Source organism: Neovison vison, chromosome 11 (genome assembly GCF_020171115.1).
Source record: "Neovison vison isolate M4711 chromosome 11, ASM_NN_V1, whole genome shotgun sequence".
Taxonomy (NCBI): domain Eukaryota; kingdom Metazoa; phylum Chordata; class Mammalia; order Carnivora; family Mustelidae; genus Neogale; species Neogale vison.
This window is the reverse complement of record NC_058101.1, coordinates 97,479,617-97,496,479: the sequence shown is the minus strand read 5'-3', so window position 1 is coordinate 97,496,479 and position 16,863 is coordinate 97,479,617. Positions and strand designations below refer to the sequence as shown.

General features: G+C 36.3%; 1 protein-coding gene across 1 annotated transcript in view; it reads left to right on the top strand.

Annotated features, from left to right (window-relative positions):
• The window catches only part of FAM241A (family with sequence similarity 241 member A), a 38,214-nt gene extending 22,349 nt beyond the window's left edge, over positions 1 to 15,865 (top strand). The window contains exon 2 of the mRNA XM_044224234.1: positions 14,792 to 15,865. Coding sequence (XP_044080169.1) covers positions 14,792 to 15,037 — 246 coding nt within the window. The 3' untranslated portion in view covers positions 15,038 to 15,865. The remainder of the gene's footprint in view (positions 1 to 14,791) is intronic.
• Positions 15,866 to 16,863: the final 998 nt, after the last annotated feature.

Sequence of the window (16,863 nt, the reverse complement as noted above, 5' to 3'; positions counted from 1 at the left end):
TGCAGGTTGACCATAGAGGAGTGGGCATCTAGTGTTTCTCATCCTCCTGCACCCCAAATCAACTCCATGTTACAGAAATTCTGTTCCACTTAGGCATGATTGAGAGGACAAACTCTCTCTTCAACCAGCCCCTACTCTCAGCAGAGCAAGCTGAGAACACTGTGGCCCAATTATCCGGCCCTAACTCGCCATCGGGTAGAGGTTCCATGTGAAGAGAGGCAAGCCAAGATCAGAGCTGCTCCCCCACTTTCAGTGTATACTTGTAGAGCAGGGTTGTCATTGGAATAAAAGGGTCTCTGTCCCCAACCTCCAGTGCACTGGTGCAGATGATCCACCCAGGGGTAAAGGCAGCTTATATGGGTAAAGATCTCTACAAATCTGACTGAGAGGACTGACTTTATTTGTAAGGAGGGTAGAATTCCGTGCCTAGGAGTATACAAAACAAAACAAAATGGCTCTTGATGAAGAGCCATTAAGAGGAGACTGGTAACTCCAAAATGCATCAAACCAACAGAGCAGCCAAAAGTTTTAAAGGACCAGGGAAAAAGTTAGCCAAGAATAGCCCTCCTGGCATCATAATCAACTGTGATCATCAGGAAGGTAATATGCATGTGCAAGGCTGCACCCACTCAGGAGCAATCAGAGCAGGATGTGGGGCAGACTTGAAAGCATTCCCCAAGCTGCACACAGACCCATCAACACAGGGCAGAAGCCTCACAGGAACAAGGGGCTTCAACACAACCTGTGATCAAACACTTAGGGAGCTATGTATAGTAAGTTACTCTGACCCACGGGTAACTCCCACAAATAATATGATCACTCCTGGCAGTCTGAAAAACTGTGCACATGTCCAAGGCTGTGCCCTCTCAGGAACAGTCAGAGTGGGAACCTCCAAACTGCTAGTCCCTGCTGAATGTGGGATAAACAAGTAAAATCCCCGAACTAGGAAAGCAGTGTCTAACCTACAGATACAGCCAATAATGGAGAGCAAAATTGACTGACTGGCAAAAGAGGCTTAAGCACAATCTTTAACCAATGACTTGTGCTAACTGAGAAGCAACCCCTAAATAATGAGCCTAAAAGATCAAAATAGTGGCGGAATATATGAGTAGAAACATCAGAGGCTGCACGCTACAGGGCAAAAGACTTTGCAGAATTGGTTCAAGCAAGTCACTAAGCAAATAAATAATCAAGGAAACAGCATCCACCTCCAGGATAGGGGTAGGGGATCAGTATCTAGCATTGCTAAAATATATTTTCTACAATGCCCAATTATCAACACAGAATTATGAGACATGGAAAGAAATAGAAAAGTATGGCCCTGGAACAGGGGGAGAAAATGCCTTTGATGGGTCCCAGATGATGTACTTCATGGACAAAGGCTTTAAAACACTAATATAAATACATTCAAAGAACTAAAGGAAACCAGGCTTAAAGAATGAAAGAAAGTATAATGATGGAGTCTCATCAAATAATCAATGTTAGGAAAACTTTTTTAATTAAATGGAAATTGTGGAGTTGAAAACTATAATAAACCAAGTAAAAATTATTTGAGCTAACAAAAGAGAAAAATTAGTAAATTTGGGGTGCCTGGGTGGCTCAGTTGGTTAAGCCTCTGCCTTCAGCTCAGGTCATGATCTCAGGGTCCTGGGATCAAACCCTACATCAGGCTCTCTGCTCAGCGGGGAGCCTGCTTCCCCCTTTCTCTTTGCCTGCTGCTCTGCCTGCTTGTGCACTCTCTCTGTGTGTCAAATAAATAAGTAAATAATAAAATCTTCTTAAAAAATCAGTAAACTTGAAGATAGATTAATAGAGATTATACAATCCAAAGAACAGAGGGAAAAATGGAAAAAGATGAATAAAACTTCAGAGAATTGTGGGACATGATTAAGCACACCAATGTACAAATAATGGGAATAACAATGAGAGGAGAAACAGTATTCTAAGATCTAATGGCTGAATTTTTTTTTTTTAGTTTTTTAATTTTTTTTTATTTTTTATAAACATATAATATATTTTTATCCCCAGGGGTACAGGTCTGTGAATCTAATGGCTGAATTTTTTTTCTAATTTAATGAAAGCATTAAGTCACACATCTAAGAAATTCAGTGAAGTCCAAATAGATTAAACAAAAAGCAGTCCACTACCAGACACATCATAGTCAAATTTTTGAAAGGCAGGGAAGAAGAAAATCTTGAAAGCAGTACAGGAAAACAACTTATAAATACAAAGGAACCCCAGTAGGATTAATAGTTGACTTCTCATCAGAAATATTGGGGAGCAGAGGCAATAGGGCAACACATTCAAAGTGCTGGAAGTAAAAACCTATCAATGAACAATCTACAAGCCAGGGTTCTGTAGAAATTAAAGATGGATTTCATTTCTGATAATCTGTTCATTGAATGAAGGCTAGTTTTGAGGAAGGAAATCATGGTTTTGGCCTTGGATGTGTTGAATATTGAAGTATATTCAAGATATGCAAGTGTAAATGTCAAGAAAGCGGTTGAATGTGTGGGTCTAATGTGCAAAAGAGAGGTCTGAGCTGGACATAATATTTAAATAATTGATTCATTGGTAGTAAATATACCTAATTTTTAAGGGGAAAAAAATGTGGAGTGAAAGATGAGGGCTGAGGACCAGAGGTTGGGGGCCAGTATTTAATGGCGGTTGAGGATGATAAACCCACAAAGGAGACTGAGAAGTCATAACCAGATGGGTTAAAGTAGAACCAGGAGAAAGTGATATAATAAAATGCGAAAGAAGTTTAAAAAAATGGTCATCATGAATGTACTTAGGAGTAGAATAAATGAGAACTAAAAAAATGTCTATTTAATTTATTGATATAACAGTGTACTGGCAACCTTTTCAAGAGTTTTTTGGTGGTGTGATGGGGACAGAGCCAGACTGGAACAGGATGAGATATGATTGGATGGAGTAATTCTGCATGGATCTCTTGTACTAAGAGCTTTTGTTCAAGACTGTTTTTTCTTTTTTTTTTTTTTTTGATGGTTGCTGCTTTTATCTTTTTTTTTTCCAATTTATTTATTTTCTCAAGACTGTTTTTTCAAGGGTATTTGTTGTTAAGTGAACAGACTTGGTAGATAGAGACACTGTCTCCTGGAACAGAGAGGAAATTTATTTGTTGTCCAGTATAATAAAGATAATGTCTCCCTCTGGGACAAAGGTCAGAAAAGTTTGCATGTAGCCCATAATAAAAGATTAGAGTTCTCGAAGTTCAGAGTTCCTCAGCTGTGATGTAAACCCATTGCCTGCAGCATCTACCTGTGCCACTCTGTGTCATCTGGTGGGACTTAGGTGAAAAGGAGAACCAACGTCAACATGAAACTCGTGCTGCTTCATGTGGCCCAAGTAATAGTCTTTTACCTCTAACCCAAAAATCTTATGTCTTCTGCCAGCATCCATGAAACTGTGATAGGCTAATTTGTTCACTTGCAGGTAGGATAAAATGTCAATCTCTTACAGTTCTTGGTAACCATGAAATTTAAAAAAAAAAAAAATGGAAACAAACCAAGCGAAATGTTTCAAACAGTTGGGCTATGAAAGAGAAGAAAAGGCAAGGCAGTACTAATAGAGGATGTGGTAAGGAGGGAGCCTATATTTAAGAGTAAAGATGTAAGCATGTAGAAATACTGACGAGGGGCCAGTTGAGAGGGAGAGATTCAATACACATGAGACAGAAGATAATGGTAGAGGGATAATCTAAGGTAGGAAAAGATCCTACATACAAGTAAGAGGAATTGGGACAAAGAAGGGGAACACTTCCTCATTTCTTTATGTGTAACAAAAAAGAAGGTAGGGAAGAGGAATATAAAATGAAGTAGTTGTTACTTTTAGTATCACAAAGTTAAGGAAGCTCTTTTCTGACTTCGCTTTTCCCTGAGAAGTAGAAGCTCAGGTAATTTGCTGGAGGATGAGGGATAGAGAAAGAGAGAAGCAGAGGTTTGAGAAAAGAGATTTGAAATAGACTGGAGAGAGCAGGAAAAAATGAGCTGAGCAGAGAAATGAAGGAGGAATGCAGAATATTTGAAGATCTGGTGGGGATAATGGTCAAAAACACCCAATGTTATGACTGTCTTGAGTACCACTCAGGTGTGGGCAGAAAAAATAGTTAAGTTCCTCTAAAATTAAGGTTTTGCCCAAGAAGACAATGGAGTTTAAAACTTTATTGAAATTCTGGGCCATAGAACTCAAGCAGAACAAGGATAGAGAAGAAAGGAATGGACTGAGCTAGTGGATTGAGAGAAGTTAGAGATCAGTGGACTACAAGCCCAATGAGGATGAAAAACAGTCAGTGGGAGTAGTTGAATAGACAAGATAAAAGGAGAAATGGTCGCAGTGAGAAGATTTAGGAGTTCATTCATTCGTTAGTTCTATCATTCATTCAATAAAAACCTCAATTCACAGACTAATATGTTCTATTTAAAGACTCTTTCCCACATCGGGCTCTCTGCTCAGCAGGGAGCCTGCTTCCTTCTCTCTCTGCCTGCCTCTCTGTCTACTTGTGATCTCTGTCTGTCAAATAAATAAATAAAATCTTTAAAAAAAAAAAAGACTCTTTTGCTCTTGCTTGGTATGCATCTTGAGATGTATAGTTGAGATGTATAAATTTACCTACCCAGTTATGATTTCCTTGGGTTTGCTTTATTGTGGCTGGCTCTCCTTAATAGCTAGGGAAGGACAACCGAAAGTAGCAAGGAGAAATCAGCATTTTAGTTTTTATCCTATATTTTCTTTTGTTGTCTGAATATGTACAAAAATAATTTATCTAAAAAAAAATAATTTATCTACATGTTCTTACATAGTTTTTTAAAGCAACTTTTAGGAAGTTATATCTAAAAATGTCCACTTGGATTATTATTATTGGAAATGCCATTAATTGCTGTTTTTAATATTATGAATACATTTATCATATTAGTTATTGCTAGTAACAATAAATCCCAATTAATAAAGAAGTAGTTGAGCACTATAGTGAAAAACACAGGGTTTGGAATTAACAATACTTACTGTAAAAAATGGAGATTAAGTGCCATTAAAGAATGTAAAGTACATAACACAATATCCAGTATATAGTACATATTCGGTTAATAACAGCTATTCTTTTTATAATCGTTGTCATCGTCATCATCTATAGTCAGAACTCTTGGCTCCAAGTGACAAAAATTCAACTCCCCCTAGATTTTGCAAAATAGGAATTTATTGGATCATGTAATTAAAAAGCCCAGAGTTTGATGCACTAGCTGGTTTTAGGTATTGAAACTATATCAGCTATATCATTTCTTGGCTTTACTTTATATTGGCTTCATTTAGATCAGTCTTTCACCCCATAGTAATAAGATGACCTGCATCTTACCAGCTAACCAATAGCAGTGAAAGAAGAATGTCTCTTTTTTAATAATTGTAGCAAAAGTCTTAGGTAGAGGTGTTTCGTTGGCCTATCTTGGGTTACATGCTCATTCCTTAACTAATCATATGTCCAAGGAAATGGAATGTTCTGATTGGTTAGGCTCCAAACTGGGGGATGGGAACATCCTCAACCAAAACATGGGGAGTAAGAGTGGAGTGGATGGTTTCTCCAAAGTTAAATCAGGGTGCATGCTTCTAGCAGAAAAAGGTGGGATAAATATCAGATAGACAAAAACAGCAGATTTCCAATACTGCACATGTAATGCTGTGCAGTAATACAAATGTAGTAACACAAACAGGAAAAGAGTTGAAAGCACATTTTAAATTCTCACCCACTCAGCAAAAACCTGTTTATAGAATGTAGCCTACACTCTTCATAAAGTCAATAAACAGACCCCTTGCCATACTAATGTGCACAGATTGTGCCATAGGTCCATACCTAATTCCACAGAAAACACAATAGTTAACGCAATATCCAGTATATAGCTACAATAATTAATGGGGGTTATCCTTACCTGCTCCATAGAAAACATCCCATCTCAACTTCTGTATAATTAAATTGTCATAACACTTGAAGAAAAATACAACTGAATTTGATTATTATGAGAAAGATGATCCCTAAGGTATTAATTATCTCAAGCAACATGGCACAATAGAAAGAGAAGTAAAAATCACAAGATATAAATCTACCAAAAATATAGTAATAGTAATAGTTACCATATATTGAACGATTAGTATATGTATTCTAAAAGCTTTTTATCCATGTCTTCATTTTAGTATCACAACTCTATGAGTTAGGTATTATTATGTTCCTTTAACAAATGGGGAAATGGAGGGTCAGTGGTTAAGTAATTTGCCTTGTAGGTGTGCAGAGCAACATTTGAATCTGTCCTAATTGCTTCTAAAACCTGTGCTGTCATTAATAGGCTGAGTGACTTAACCTCTCATTCCTTGTTTCTTAAAATAGGAGATTTTGTTTTAATTATCTTTAAGGATACTTCACTCTTAAAAAAAATCCTACGATTATGTAACGGTTCACCTTCAGTTTCTCATCACTAATTTTGTGTATTTTTAAAGAAGATTTTGAATCAATCTAACACCTCTTTGTTTTTATGTATGTCTTTAATCATGGATGAAAAGATAATAATATCACTATCTCGGTAAGAACACTTCAGCTCGCATGTCATACCATTATTGTATGATCATGAAGGAAACTCTGCTTTTGACAAATGTTCTTTCACCAGGACCTCAAATACAGATAAATACAAATAAAATTTGGCAAATACACAAAGTGATTAATGTTAGAACAGAGCAAAAAGCACCATCTGAATTTCTGCACTGCTGTGCCACTTTGTGTATGAAATGTTTTGTATGGTTGGTTTTTTGGTTTTCATTGTTGTTGCCTTACTGCAATTCTGCCAAGTATATCTCTGCATTTTTGTTTGCAATCTTTTTTTCCATACTTGAATCTGAATTCTAGTCAATACTGAAAGGGCTATGAAAAATCCACTAAACTGTTGCAAATAGCTTTGCCTTGTCTACATTTTTATATAAGAATAAAAATTTGAGTAATTTTTGGCTTGATAAACTTACTTTCGATATGCTGTAAACTGTGAGAAAGATGTAGAACAAAAAAAAGATGCTGATGTTCTTTTTGCTTTGTTAAATGTATTCATTCTGTGACAAATGGAAATGTGTTTATATAGCTTTTCTTTTTGCAGAGTTCAAATACGTAAAATTTACTCTGAAAACTAAACAGCATTAGACAGAGGCTAATTACTAATGTAATAATAACTGGAGGGAGTATAGTATAGAGTTTAAAGGAGTGGTCTCTGGAGTAAGAGCTCCTCCATTTACTAAGAATAAGCCAATGGCCAGACATTTAATACCTGTGAAATTTAGTTTCCTTATCTGCAAATGAGGGAAAATAATAATTTCTCAACAGCTTGTGGAAAGAGCAAACAAGATAAAGCGTGTAAAGCCGGTGCCTGGCACATAGTAGGCACTCAGTGTTAGCTTTTCTACTATATCATCAATAATACCACCACTTATTTATATTACTCTGAAAATTACAAACATGTGAGGGAGTCAAGGATTCATGAACTCTTCTGTTTATATTACCCTCCACTGTTCAAATACAATGGTTTAAAAATTGAGCTGAGCATATAAATCTTTTTTAATTTGTTTTGTTTAGAGAGAGAGCTTGTGGGTGAATGGTGGGGGAAGGGGCAAAAGGAAAGGAAGAGATAATCCAAGGAGGCTCGATGCCCAGCATGGATGTGGGGGGCAGGCTTGATCTCACAACCCTGAGATCTTGACCTGAGCCAAAACCATGAGTCAGACACTTAATAAACTGAGCCACCCAGGTGCCCCCAAGCATGTAAATTTTAGCTAGCATCTACCATAACTTGTAATCTAATAGAATTTATTTATAAATATTTGAACAAATTCATATCTGTACTCATAGAGGAATAAAATATTTGATGTTATATTTAACTTTTGTTTATTTTTTGTGGGTTTTTTGTTTTGTTTCGTTGCCTAACATGTTGTTATTGTAAAGTACTATTGCTCATTCAACAAATACTTATTATGAGCCTACAATAGGCCAGGCACAGTGCAACATACTAAGTACTAAGTGAAATTTATCAGACATATTTCTTGCCCTTAATGGCTTACCCTTCCTATCAAAGCTAGTGACAGGAAATAGATATATAAAGAAATAATTTTTATAATAAAATATTGCAGTAAGCAGAACAATGCCTCCCCAGAGATATCCATATTTTAATCCTTAGAATTTGTGAATGTGATACCTTACATGGCAAAAGAGATTTTGCAGATGGGATTAAATTTAAGGACTTTGAGATGGGGGATTATCCTGAATTAGCCCATTAGGCTAGACCTAATGATGTGGGTCCTTAACAGCAGAGAACCTTTGCCTGCTATAGTCAGAGAGAAAAGTTAACAACAGAAGAATGGTCAGAAGAGCTGCAACATTGCTGGCTTTGAAGATGGAGGAAGGGGGCCAGGAGCCAAGGAATATAGACAGCCAGTAGGAACTAGTAAAGGTAGGCAGATTCTCTGCAATCCTGCTGACATGACTTCTAACTTACAGAACAATAAGGTGATAACTCTTGTTGTTTTTAGCCACTTCATTTATAGTAATTTATTACAGCAGGAATAGAAAACTGATAAAAAATACAATAAGTTGTCTTTACTTAAAGGATTATATGTGGAGAAATAGAAGAAGATAAGGATCACTTTCCAAAGTTGTGTCAGAAGGGTTAGGAAGACTTTTTTCCAAGAAGACCCACAAAAGTCATTGTTCCAAAGTGGATCACATGCACTTTCCAAAGTCAACTTCTGGTAAAGAGAAGTTTATTACTCTTAAGACTTGTCCTCTCTGGACCTGTAGGTAGGGTCTGCCTCACCTGAGGAATGTGGGCTGGAATAGGTTCTGAGAAGAAAGAGGGAATGGATGCTTAATAATTTTCCAAACAGAAATATTTGCTTTGGAAAAAAAAAATCATCTTTTGTTTGGCAAGAAGTGAGCAATGGAAAATCTATCAAGCTATTGCTCCAATGCTTGCCAGACACATGATAAATTTTCTCTATTTATTCAACAAATATTTATTGAGCTCCTTCTATGTGCTGCTATTCCCAACACAGCTCCTGCTATACACTGATACTAGAGGATAAATGGTCAGCAAAAATAAATATTGTCCCATATCCTCATGTACAGTGATAGAAGCATTCACCAAATAATCACACATACATCTACACTGATTTAGAATACACTGAAGGAGAATTATAAGGTGCTCTGAGACTGAGTCGAGTCTTAGGCCGAGGCTAAATGAGGAGCGGGCATTAACTGAGCAAGGGAGGGAGGAGAGCGTGATAGGCAGAGAAAATAGCAGGTGTAAATCTGTGGCAGGCAAAAGCATGGCCTGTTCAAGAAGTTAAAGAAGTTAAAGTTAAAGTGGCTGAAACAGGAAAAGACAAAGGGAAGCTGATGACAGGATGAGGCCAGAGACCCAGACAGAAACCAGACTAAGCAGGGCCTCATAGATCACATTAAAAATGTGGGCTAAAAGCAGGGGGGAGTGATTGGATCTGCATTTAAAAGGATCACTTTGGCTACAGTGTGGTAAATAACTTATAGGGGAGCCAAGGAATATATGCAAGAGCAGCTAGGAAACTACTGGAATAGTCAAGACAAGAGATGTTCATCGATTATTTTGAGATTACAGCAGCAGAGGGAACAGCAATATACACAATAAGGAAATATCTAGAAGGTAAAATAAAGAGGATATGTTGATGAGCTAGATGTAAAGGGGAGGGAAGTAGGAGGAGTCAAGAAGGCCCTTGGATCTGGCATATGGATGGAGGTGTCCTTCATGCAGTCTGAGAGCACTGAAGGAGCACTACTTCCTCACACACCATCCAGGCTTTTTAAATTTTATTGTAAATAAGAATTTATAAAAAGAATTGAATGAACTCTTGATATCAGTATGACACAGACCAGAAAAAGCAAAATTCTGTTAATTGCGGTAGTTTTGTAGCATTACATGTATTTCATTTTATCTACCCTATCTACTACTCAAATCATAATACATTTAATACAATTTTCCTAATTTCAATATGTTGTATTGCAGTAATTCTATTTATCTATCCTAGCCTAGCAACTTTGTAAACTCAAATTTGCATTAAATGCACTAATCAATGGAAAGAAGGGCGCGATCAAACTAATCAATTATAACCATGTGGGCCTTTATCTCAACTACTGTACCTACAGTGGAGTACTGATGGCAGCTCCCACCAGACCTCAAGAGCCAATTGTTAAATTTTCAGGAAACTTGCAAGCTAGGTGTAAGTAGCTTGAAATGGACCACAGCGGGAGGACCAGCTACAGAAACTGGAAAAAGCTAAGGAACTGGCAAACAATTCCAGTCAGAGATCCACCCAACTCCCACACCAGACAAAGGCTACTGCTAAACATTTAGCAGTGCACCAATGTTTGTACCTTTTAGGATAATGTATTTGTGGTGGATATTCTGGGTATAGAAAATACTGGAATGAAATTAACTATAATCTCACTGATTTTAAAATGCTGCCTATTTGCTTTTTTCCATGTTCTTAAATATCTTTCCTTTAGGATTGTTTGAAACCTATCTAATTCTTTGATGGATATTTTGGATGTTTCCACAGGACTTCATTTGTGAAGATATGCCACTTTTAAGCATTCTTCTAATGATTTTTACTTTTACCTCTCCTTTAGGTTGTCCAGATTAAGAATTGCTGCTGTAAAGTGGCAAACTTTTAGTAATTGTTGATTATAGGTGTACAGGGGACCACTGTACTATTTTTCTCTAATTTCGTGTTTGCTTGAAATTTTTCTTCTTTTTTTCTTTTTTCAAAGATTTTTATTTATTTATTTGACAGACAGATCACAAGTAGGCAGAGAGGCAGGCAGAGAGAGAGGAAGAAGCAGGCTCCCCACTGAGCAGAGAGCCCAGTGCGGGGGCTCCATCCCAGGACCCTGGGATCATGAGCTGAGCTGAAGGCAGAGACTTTAACCCACTGAGCCACCCAGGTGCCCTGCTTGAAATTTTTCATATTAAAAAACAAAACCGGCTGTAGCACCCACATCTTGCCAAGACCGATCCTTACTGGGTCTTCTACTTACAGTCTCAATCCCAGCAGGTATTCTCAGGATTTGAGATGATGTGATCCGTTGCGGCCTGCTCTCTTGGCCTCTAGGAGTTAGCTAATTCCTTGTTTTGATTCTTTTGATTTCCTTGCAACACTGACTTCTTCCCTGAAAAACCCACAAGCAGTCTGTAGAAAAATTTTAAGCGAATCTTCAGAAGAAACCATATCAGATTGGGGTACTTTCTTTGTACTACAACCACAAACATGTTGAAAAAAAAAGTTTAAAAATCTTCGGTGACAACAGAAAACCCCAAAGTACAATGAGTACATAGATTAAAAGAAACTGGAAAAAGTAAAAAAGAAAACAAAAAACTTTAATAAAAAGTAGGAAAAGGAGGCTAGAAATGATTATCAACAATGTAAGACACTGGTGGAATAGAGAGAGGTGAGGCACCAGAAGAATTACAAACTAAATCAAGTAGTCTTCAAGTTCTATCCTAAAGAGAAGAAGGGCTTGATCTCAGGCAAGAACAAGATTTTTTTTTTCTTTTATAATGTAGAATATCATCATGGAACACATAAAAGTATAAGAAGCTGAGAAACATAAAATTCACCCAATCACAGCACATCAGTGAGAAATAAACTAGTTTAGAAAGGAAACACAAGGCATCTGGGTGGCTCAGTGTGTTGAGCCTCTGCCTTCGGCTCAGGTCATGATCTCAGGGTCCTGGTATCTAGCTCCATATGGGGCTCTCTGCTCAGCAGGGAGCCTGTTTCCCCACCCCCTGCCGGCCTCTCTGCCTGCTTGTGATTCTCTCTCTTTCTCTCTTTCAAATAAATAAATAATATATTTTAAAAAAAAAAAGAAATGAAACACAAAAATTAAGGAAAGGTTAACAAGTAAATTATAATTCAAGAGAAAATTATCATTATCAAAAGGAATCGTGTAAATCCATTTTGTGGATTAGAAAACTGAAGCTCGTGAAAGTGATTTGGTCAAGGTCACTCAGTTTAAGTGTTGGAGCCTGGATTTCAAATCCCTCTACAGCATTTTGTTTTTTCCACTCTTTTTTTGATAGAAATGCAAGTCCAAAACTAATTTTACAATTATATGTAAATATAATTCTGGCTTAAAAATAATAATTCAAAAATACTTCTGGCTTAAACTTAAAATATAGACTTAACAATGATGAACCAGTAAGTTTAATTTTCCTACTACTTCATCAGTGATATTCTGTGTTCTATATAAACTGCTGTTATATGGGGAAAGATCACCTTAAAGTCCTAAAGAACATCATTTTCTGCTATTGTAAATAAAAATTAGATTTCACTCTCTCTTCCCTTAAATATATGCTTTAAATTGTGTATATATATAGAGAGAGATGAGATAATAAGGCATTTTTAAATAAAAATATTTTTACTTATATAAATTTTACTTATATAAATCATTTCAGATGGCTGAAATGATCAAGCTTTGGTTTCTACTAAAGGAATCTAAGGTTTGATTCATGTATTTGAAAAGTGCCTCAAAACTTGCTCAAATTCATTGGCTCTTTTTCACAGGTGATTTTTGTTTTCTAAGTTTACTTTCCTCTGGTTAGACAGCACACTTAATCTTATCTAATACTTACTTTCGGGCGCCTGGGTGACTCAGTGGGTTAAGCCGCTGCCTTCGGCTCGGGTCGTGATCCCGGGGTCCTGGGATCGAGTCCCGCATCGGGCTCTCTGCGCAGCAGGAAGCCTGCTTCCTCCTCCTTCTCTCTCTACCTGCCTCTCTGCCTACTTGTAATCTCTCTCTGTCAAATAAATAAATAAAATCTTTAAAAATAATAATAATACTTACTTTTTATTATGTCAAACCCTTTACCTAAAGATTTTTTTGTTCTATGAATAATTCTCCATCTTGTACCTACAATGAGCTAGTAAGTATTCAGTATATAATTACTGATTTGAATCATGACTCCTAAATGGAATTAGGTTTAATAAATTATGATCAGATAACTATGTCACCTATGTGACATAGTTTTTCTTTTGTGACTATATTAGGGTCTAGTGAGGAGAAATTATATCAATGATTTCAACAAATATGATTTAATTTAAAGAATTGTTAATTAGGCATTGAAGAGTGGAAAAGGCAGAAAGAGAACACTAAGGAAGTGATTTCTCAAACAATGATCACCAGACAGGCATCATAAGCTTCAACTGGAAAACTTGTTAGAAATGCAAATTCTGACTCCAAGCCCTAGCCCCAGTTTATGAATTAGAAACCTTGGTGATAGGCCCAACAGTCTGTGCTGTAACAAACCCTCCAGGGGATTACAGAGTATGCTAAAATTTAAAACTCATGTAGATAACAATACCTGGAAGCAGCCCCTACTCCTAGGCCTGGCCTGGGGCAGCCAAAAAAAGGGGTAGACTTACTAAAACTGAGAAGATTGGGGAAAGGCCCTGTGGAGCTGAAACTCAGACTTTCAAGAACCCATCATTGCTCTCCTAGTACTGATGTCTCTTCACTCAGAGGGGGGATCCCATAGAACTAAGAACAAGATAGCTGAGGAATAGGCACCCACAGGTTGGATCTGGTCTCAAGAAGGCACATTGAGATTGGTTCTGCAAGTGTTGGGAAATCCCCAAGTTGAAACCAGTGGCTGCTACTAGAAGAAATTACTACTATCAGATTGAAGAAGTGTTGCTAGAGTAAAACCAACAGCACCAACAAACCCTTCAGAAGCAAACGAGAGCAAATTGCTTTCCTTCTCCAGCTGTGCAATGTTTCATTAGTCCCTATATTGGCAGAGACTAACAAGCCAAAAATGTTTCTAGAATTCCAAGGATTGATTTAAAGCTGAGAGACAGTAGTAGCTCAGTAACTGGCATAAAAGCCTTACTTGTAATAAGACTGGGAGGTAATAGAAATAGTGAACTTTTTTTGGAAATATTTTTTGGTATGTATATTGGGTACACATGGACATTTTCTTAGGAGCTGACTTCTAGGTGGACTTTTGGACTTACTGTACAAAATTATTCCTATTTGAAAACTATTTTTCTCTTCTGATGAGATTAATAAGACACACTTTGGACATTTCTGGAATCTGGACAAGAAACTATGCAAGGGCCTACACTGAGATCTCCTTAGCCAGGGCTAAAACTAAAAGATCACAGCAGTGATGGCTGAGAAATGCTCAATAGTAGCAACAAGACTTGACAAGTCAGCTCAGGCTAGGTTCATTGAAGTCTCAGTGTCAAGGGAATGGACTAAAAAGCTTACTTTCACAAGACAGAGCAATCTGGGTCCCTGCCTCAAAACAGGAGGTTGATAGAAAAGTTTTTTGAAATCATGGTAAAGGGGAAGAATGATACAAACATGACTCCTCATTTTAAGCAGCTGTTTTTTATAATCCCAGGAAACTAGAAAATGAATGGAAATGAATCATCTCCTTCCGTAATCTTATAAATCAATATTGAGGGTCCATTGTTGGTTCTACAGAAATCAATAAATCAGGGCTTTCCAAATTCTTGAAAGGTGGGCACAGATATAGTCATTCTATATGTTAATTGAAAGGAATAATCCCAAATATTTACTGAATGATTATCAGAATTACACCCAGTATTTTGGGAGAATGGTGAGATATTCATTTTTCTTACGGACCTTCATCTATTTCTCATTTTATGTTTATGTTTTATTTTCTGGTTTTTTGTTTTTCTTTTTGTTTTCAAGGATATTGAAGAATCACAAAATCACACTGGCGAACCTGTTGGAGATGACTACAAAAAGATGGGAACACTTTTTGGTGAACTGAACAAAAGCCTCCTCGAGATGGGCTTCACAAGGATGTATTTTGGAGAACGAATTGTGGAACCAGTAATAGTCATGTTCTTTTGGATAATGCTGTGGTTCCTTGGCTTACAAGCCCTTGGACTAGTTGCTGTTGTTTGCCTTGTCATTATTTATGTGCAACAGTAAAATATGGCCAAATAAGCTGTTGTTTCACATTTGGTAGCCGTATATGTATTGGTGAAGTTACATATTTCACTACATGAAAGCTGAAAAGTTTGCCTTGTTTCAAATTATGTGCTGTTTTGTAATTAAATTTCTAAGTGGACGTTGTTTAAAACTAAACTCAACTCTTGATTATCACAGGGTTGAATATACATTTGGTAGCTTATTCAAAAGTCTTGTTTTATTATTGTGATCTGTGCCCACTTTTAAAAACCCCACCTTATTCCCACTCTCAATCTTAACACACCAAAAAGTGAGCAGGGAAAATAACAGGATATGGAATTCAAACCAGGCAATATAGATCTTGTAAAGAATTCCAATAAAACATTTTAGAAGAAAAAGGATGGAGCAAGGAGCTAAAACGAAGTTTTAATGGGAGAATTGTCCCCACCCATACCCACCAAATAACCCCTTACTATTTGGGAAATAATTTGGATATCTATGTTCCTGCTCAGCCCAAACCAATATAAACGTAATTACTATACACTACCTTAATATTGTGATGAAAATCAGTTAAAGATAGCACATTTTCTAAAGATTGAAAAGGATATATTTATTATGACTGATGAAAGTTAAATGTAACTTTTTTATCGTGTAACATTTGGGTCTGGAATCACTTCAGTATATCATTTGAAATTTTAGACAATTTTGGTGCTAATTACCTTTTGTGAATTTTTTAAGACTCTTAAGCCATGTCCATTGCTGGCAGCACCCCGTGGTAATGTTGTTTTCTTGTATCTAACAAGTTGTGTATTTTTTTTTCTAGAGAGACATTTTCCATGTATTTTTTTCCAGAAATTTACATTTTATAGTTCTTTTATAATAATTATTCTAAGATTTTAAAAAATCTATTTCCTATCTTGGCATGGAAGTCCCCCCCCCCAAAATTGATTTGTATTATGGCTAAAATATTTGACTATGTCTTTAAGGAAAAAAAAAATCAGCTTGGTCTCTTTGATATCCGTATTGGAAATACAGTATTACAGTATAAAACCAAATGCTTAAATTTGAAATTTAACAGCCAATTTTAATAATATTCCTCTAAGGCTAAAGCCACATCAGTAACTGGCTGGTCATGTTATTAATGTGTTTTAATTCAGCACTTTGGGGTTTTATATTTGAACAAACATTTCTTTAAATACACTTTAAAAACAGAAAATGGCTTAGTGATATTTTGGATTTTGTTAAAGAACCTAAAATTTGTATACTCGCATCTCAAAGACCCTCTGTACAGACAAAGGAGGGGCACTAAAGATAATTATCTAGAAATTCAAGTTAAATAAGAGGGAAATGGGACAATGGGGTATTTTTATCTTTAGCAGGGCAGTAACTAAAGTATATGAAGTGTTTAATATTCTGCTTTGTAAAGTTTTTACCCAATCCTATTTTAAAAAATTATTCTATAATTTATCAATGTCTTCCATGCTGAAGCAGAATACTGATGAAAAGTGTTCAACTTTGATTTCGAAAATCAGATAATCCTGAACAAAAATACCAATGAGAGGGCACTAAAAAGTACTGTGGATTTATATAAATAGAGACCTTTTAAAGTTTGACAAAGAAAAGACTTTGTATTATATCATTGTGGGTTTGAAATATTTTTATAGAAACCTTTATGAATTTGGCATAAGGGCAAGTTATTTGAAAATTTGTCTTCATTTGTGCACAGCAGAATTGTGAGGTTTTTAATAGAAGTCAGGAGATTTTTGTATGTCTGCATTAAATATTAAAAAGGGCATTCTTTTCTAATGCTACCAAGAAATTTAATTTTCCTTTGGAATATAAAAAAG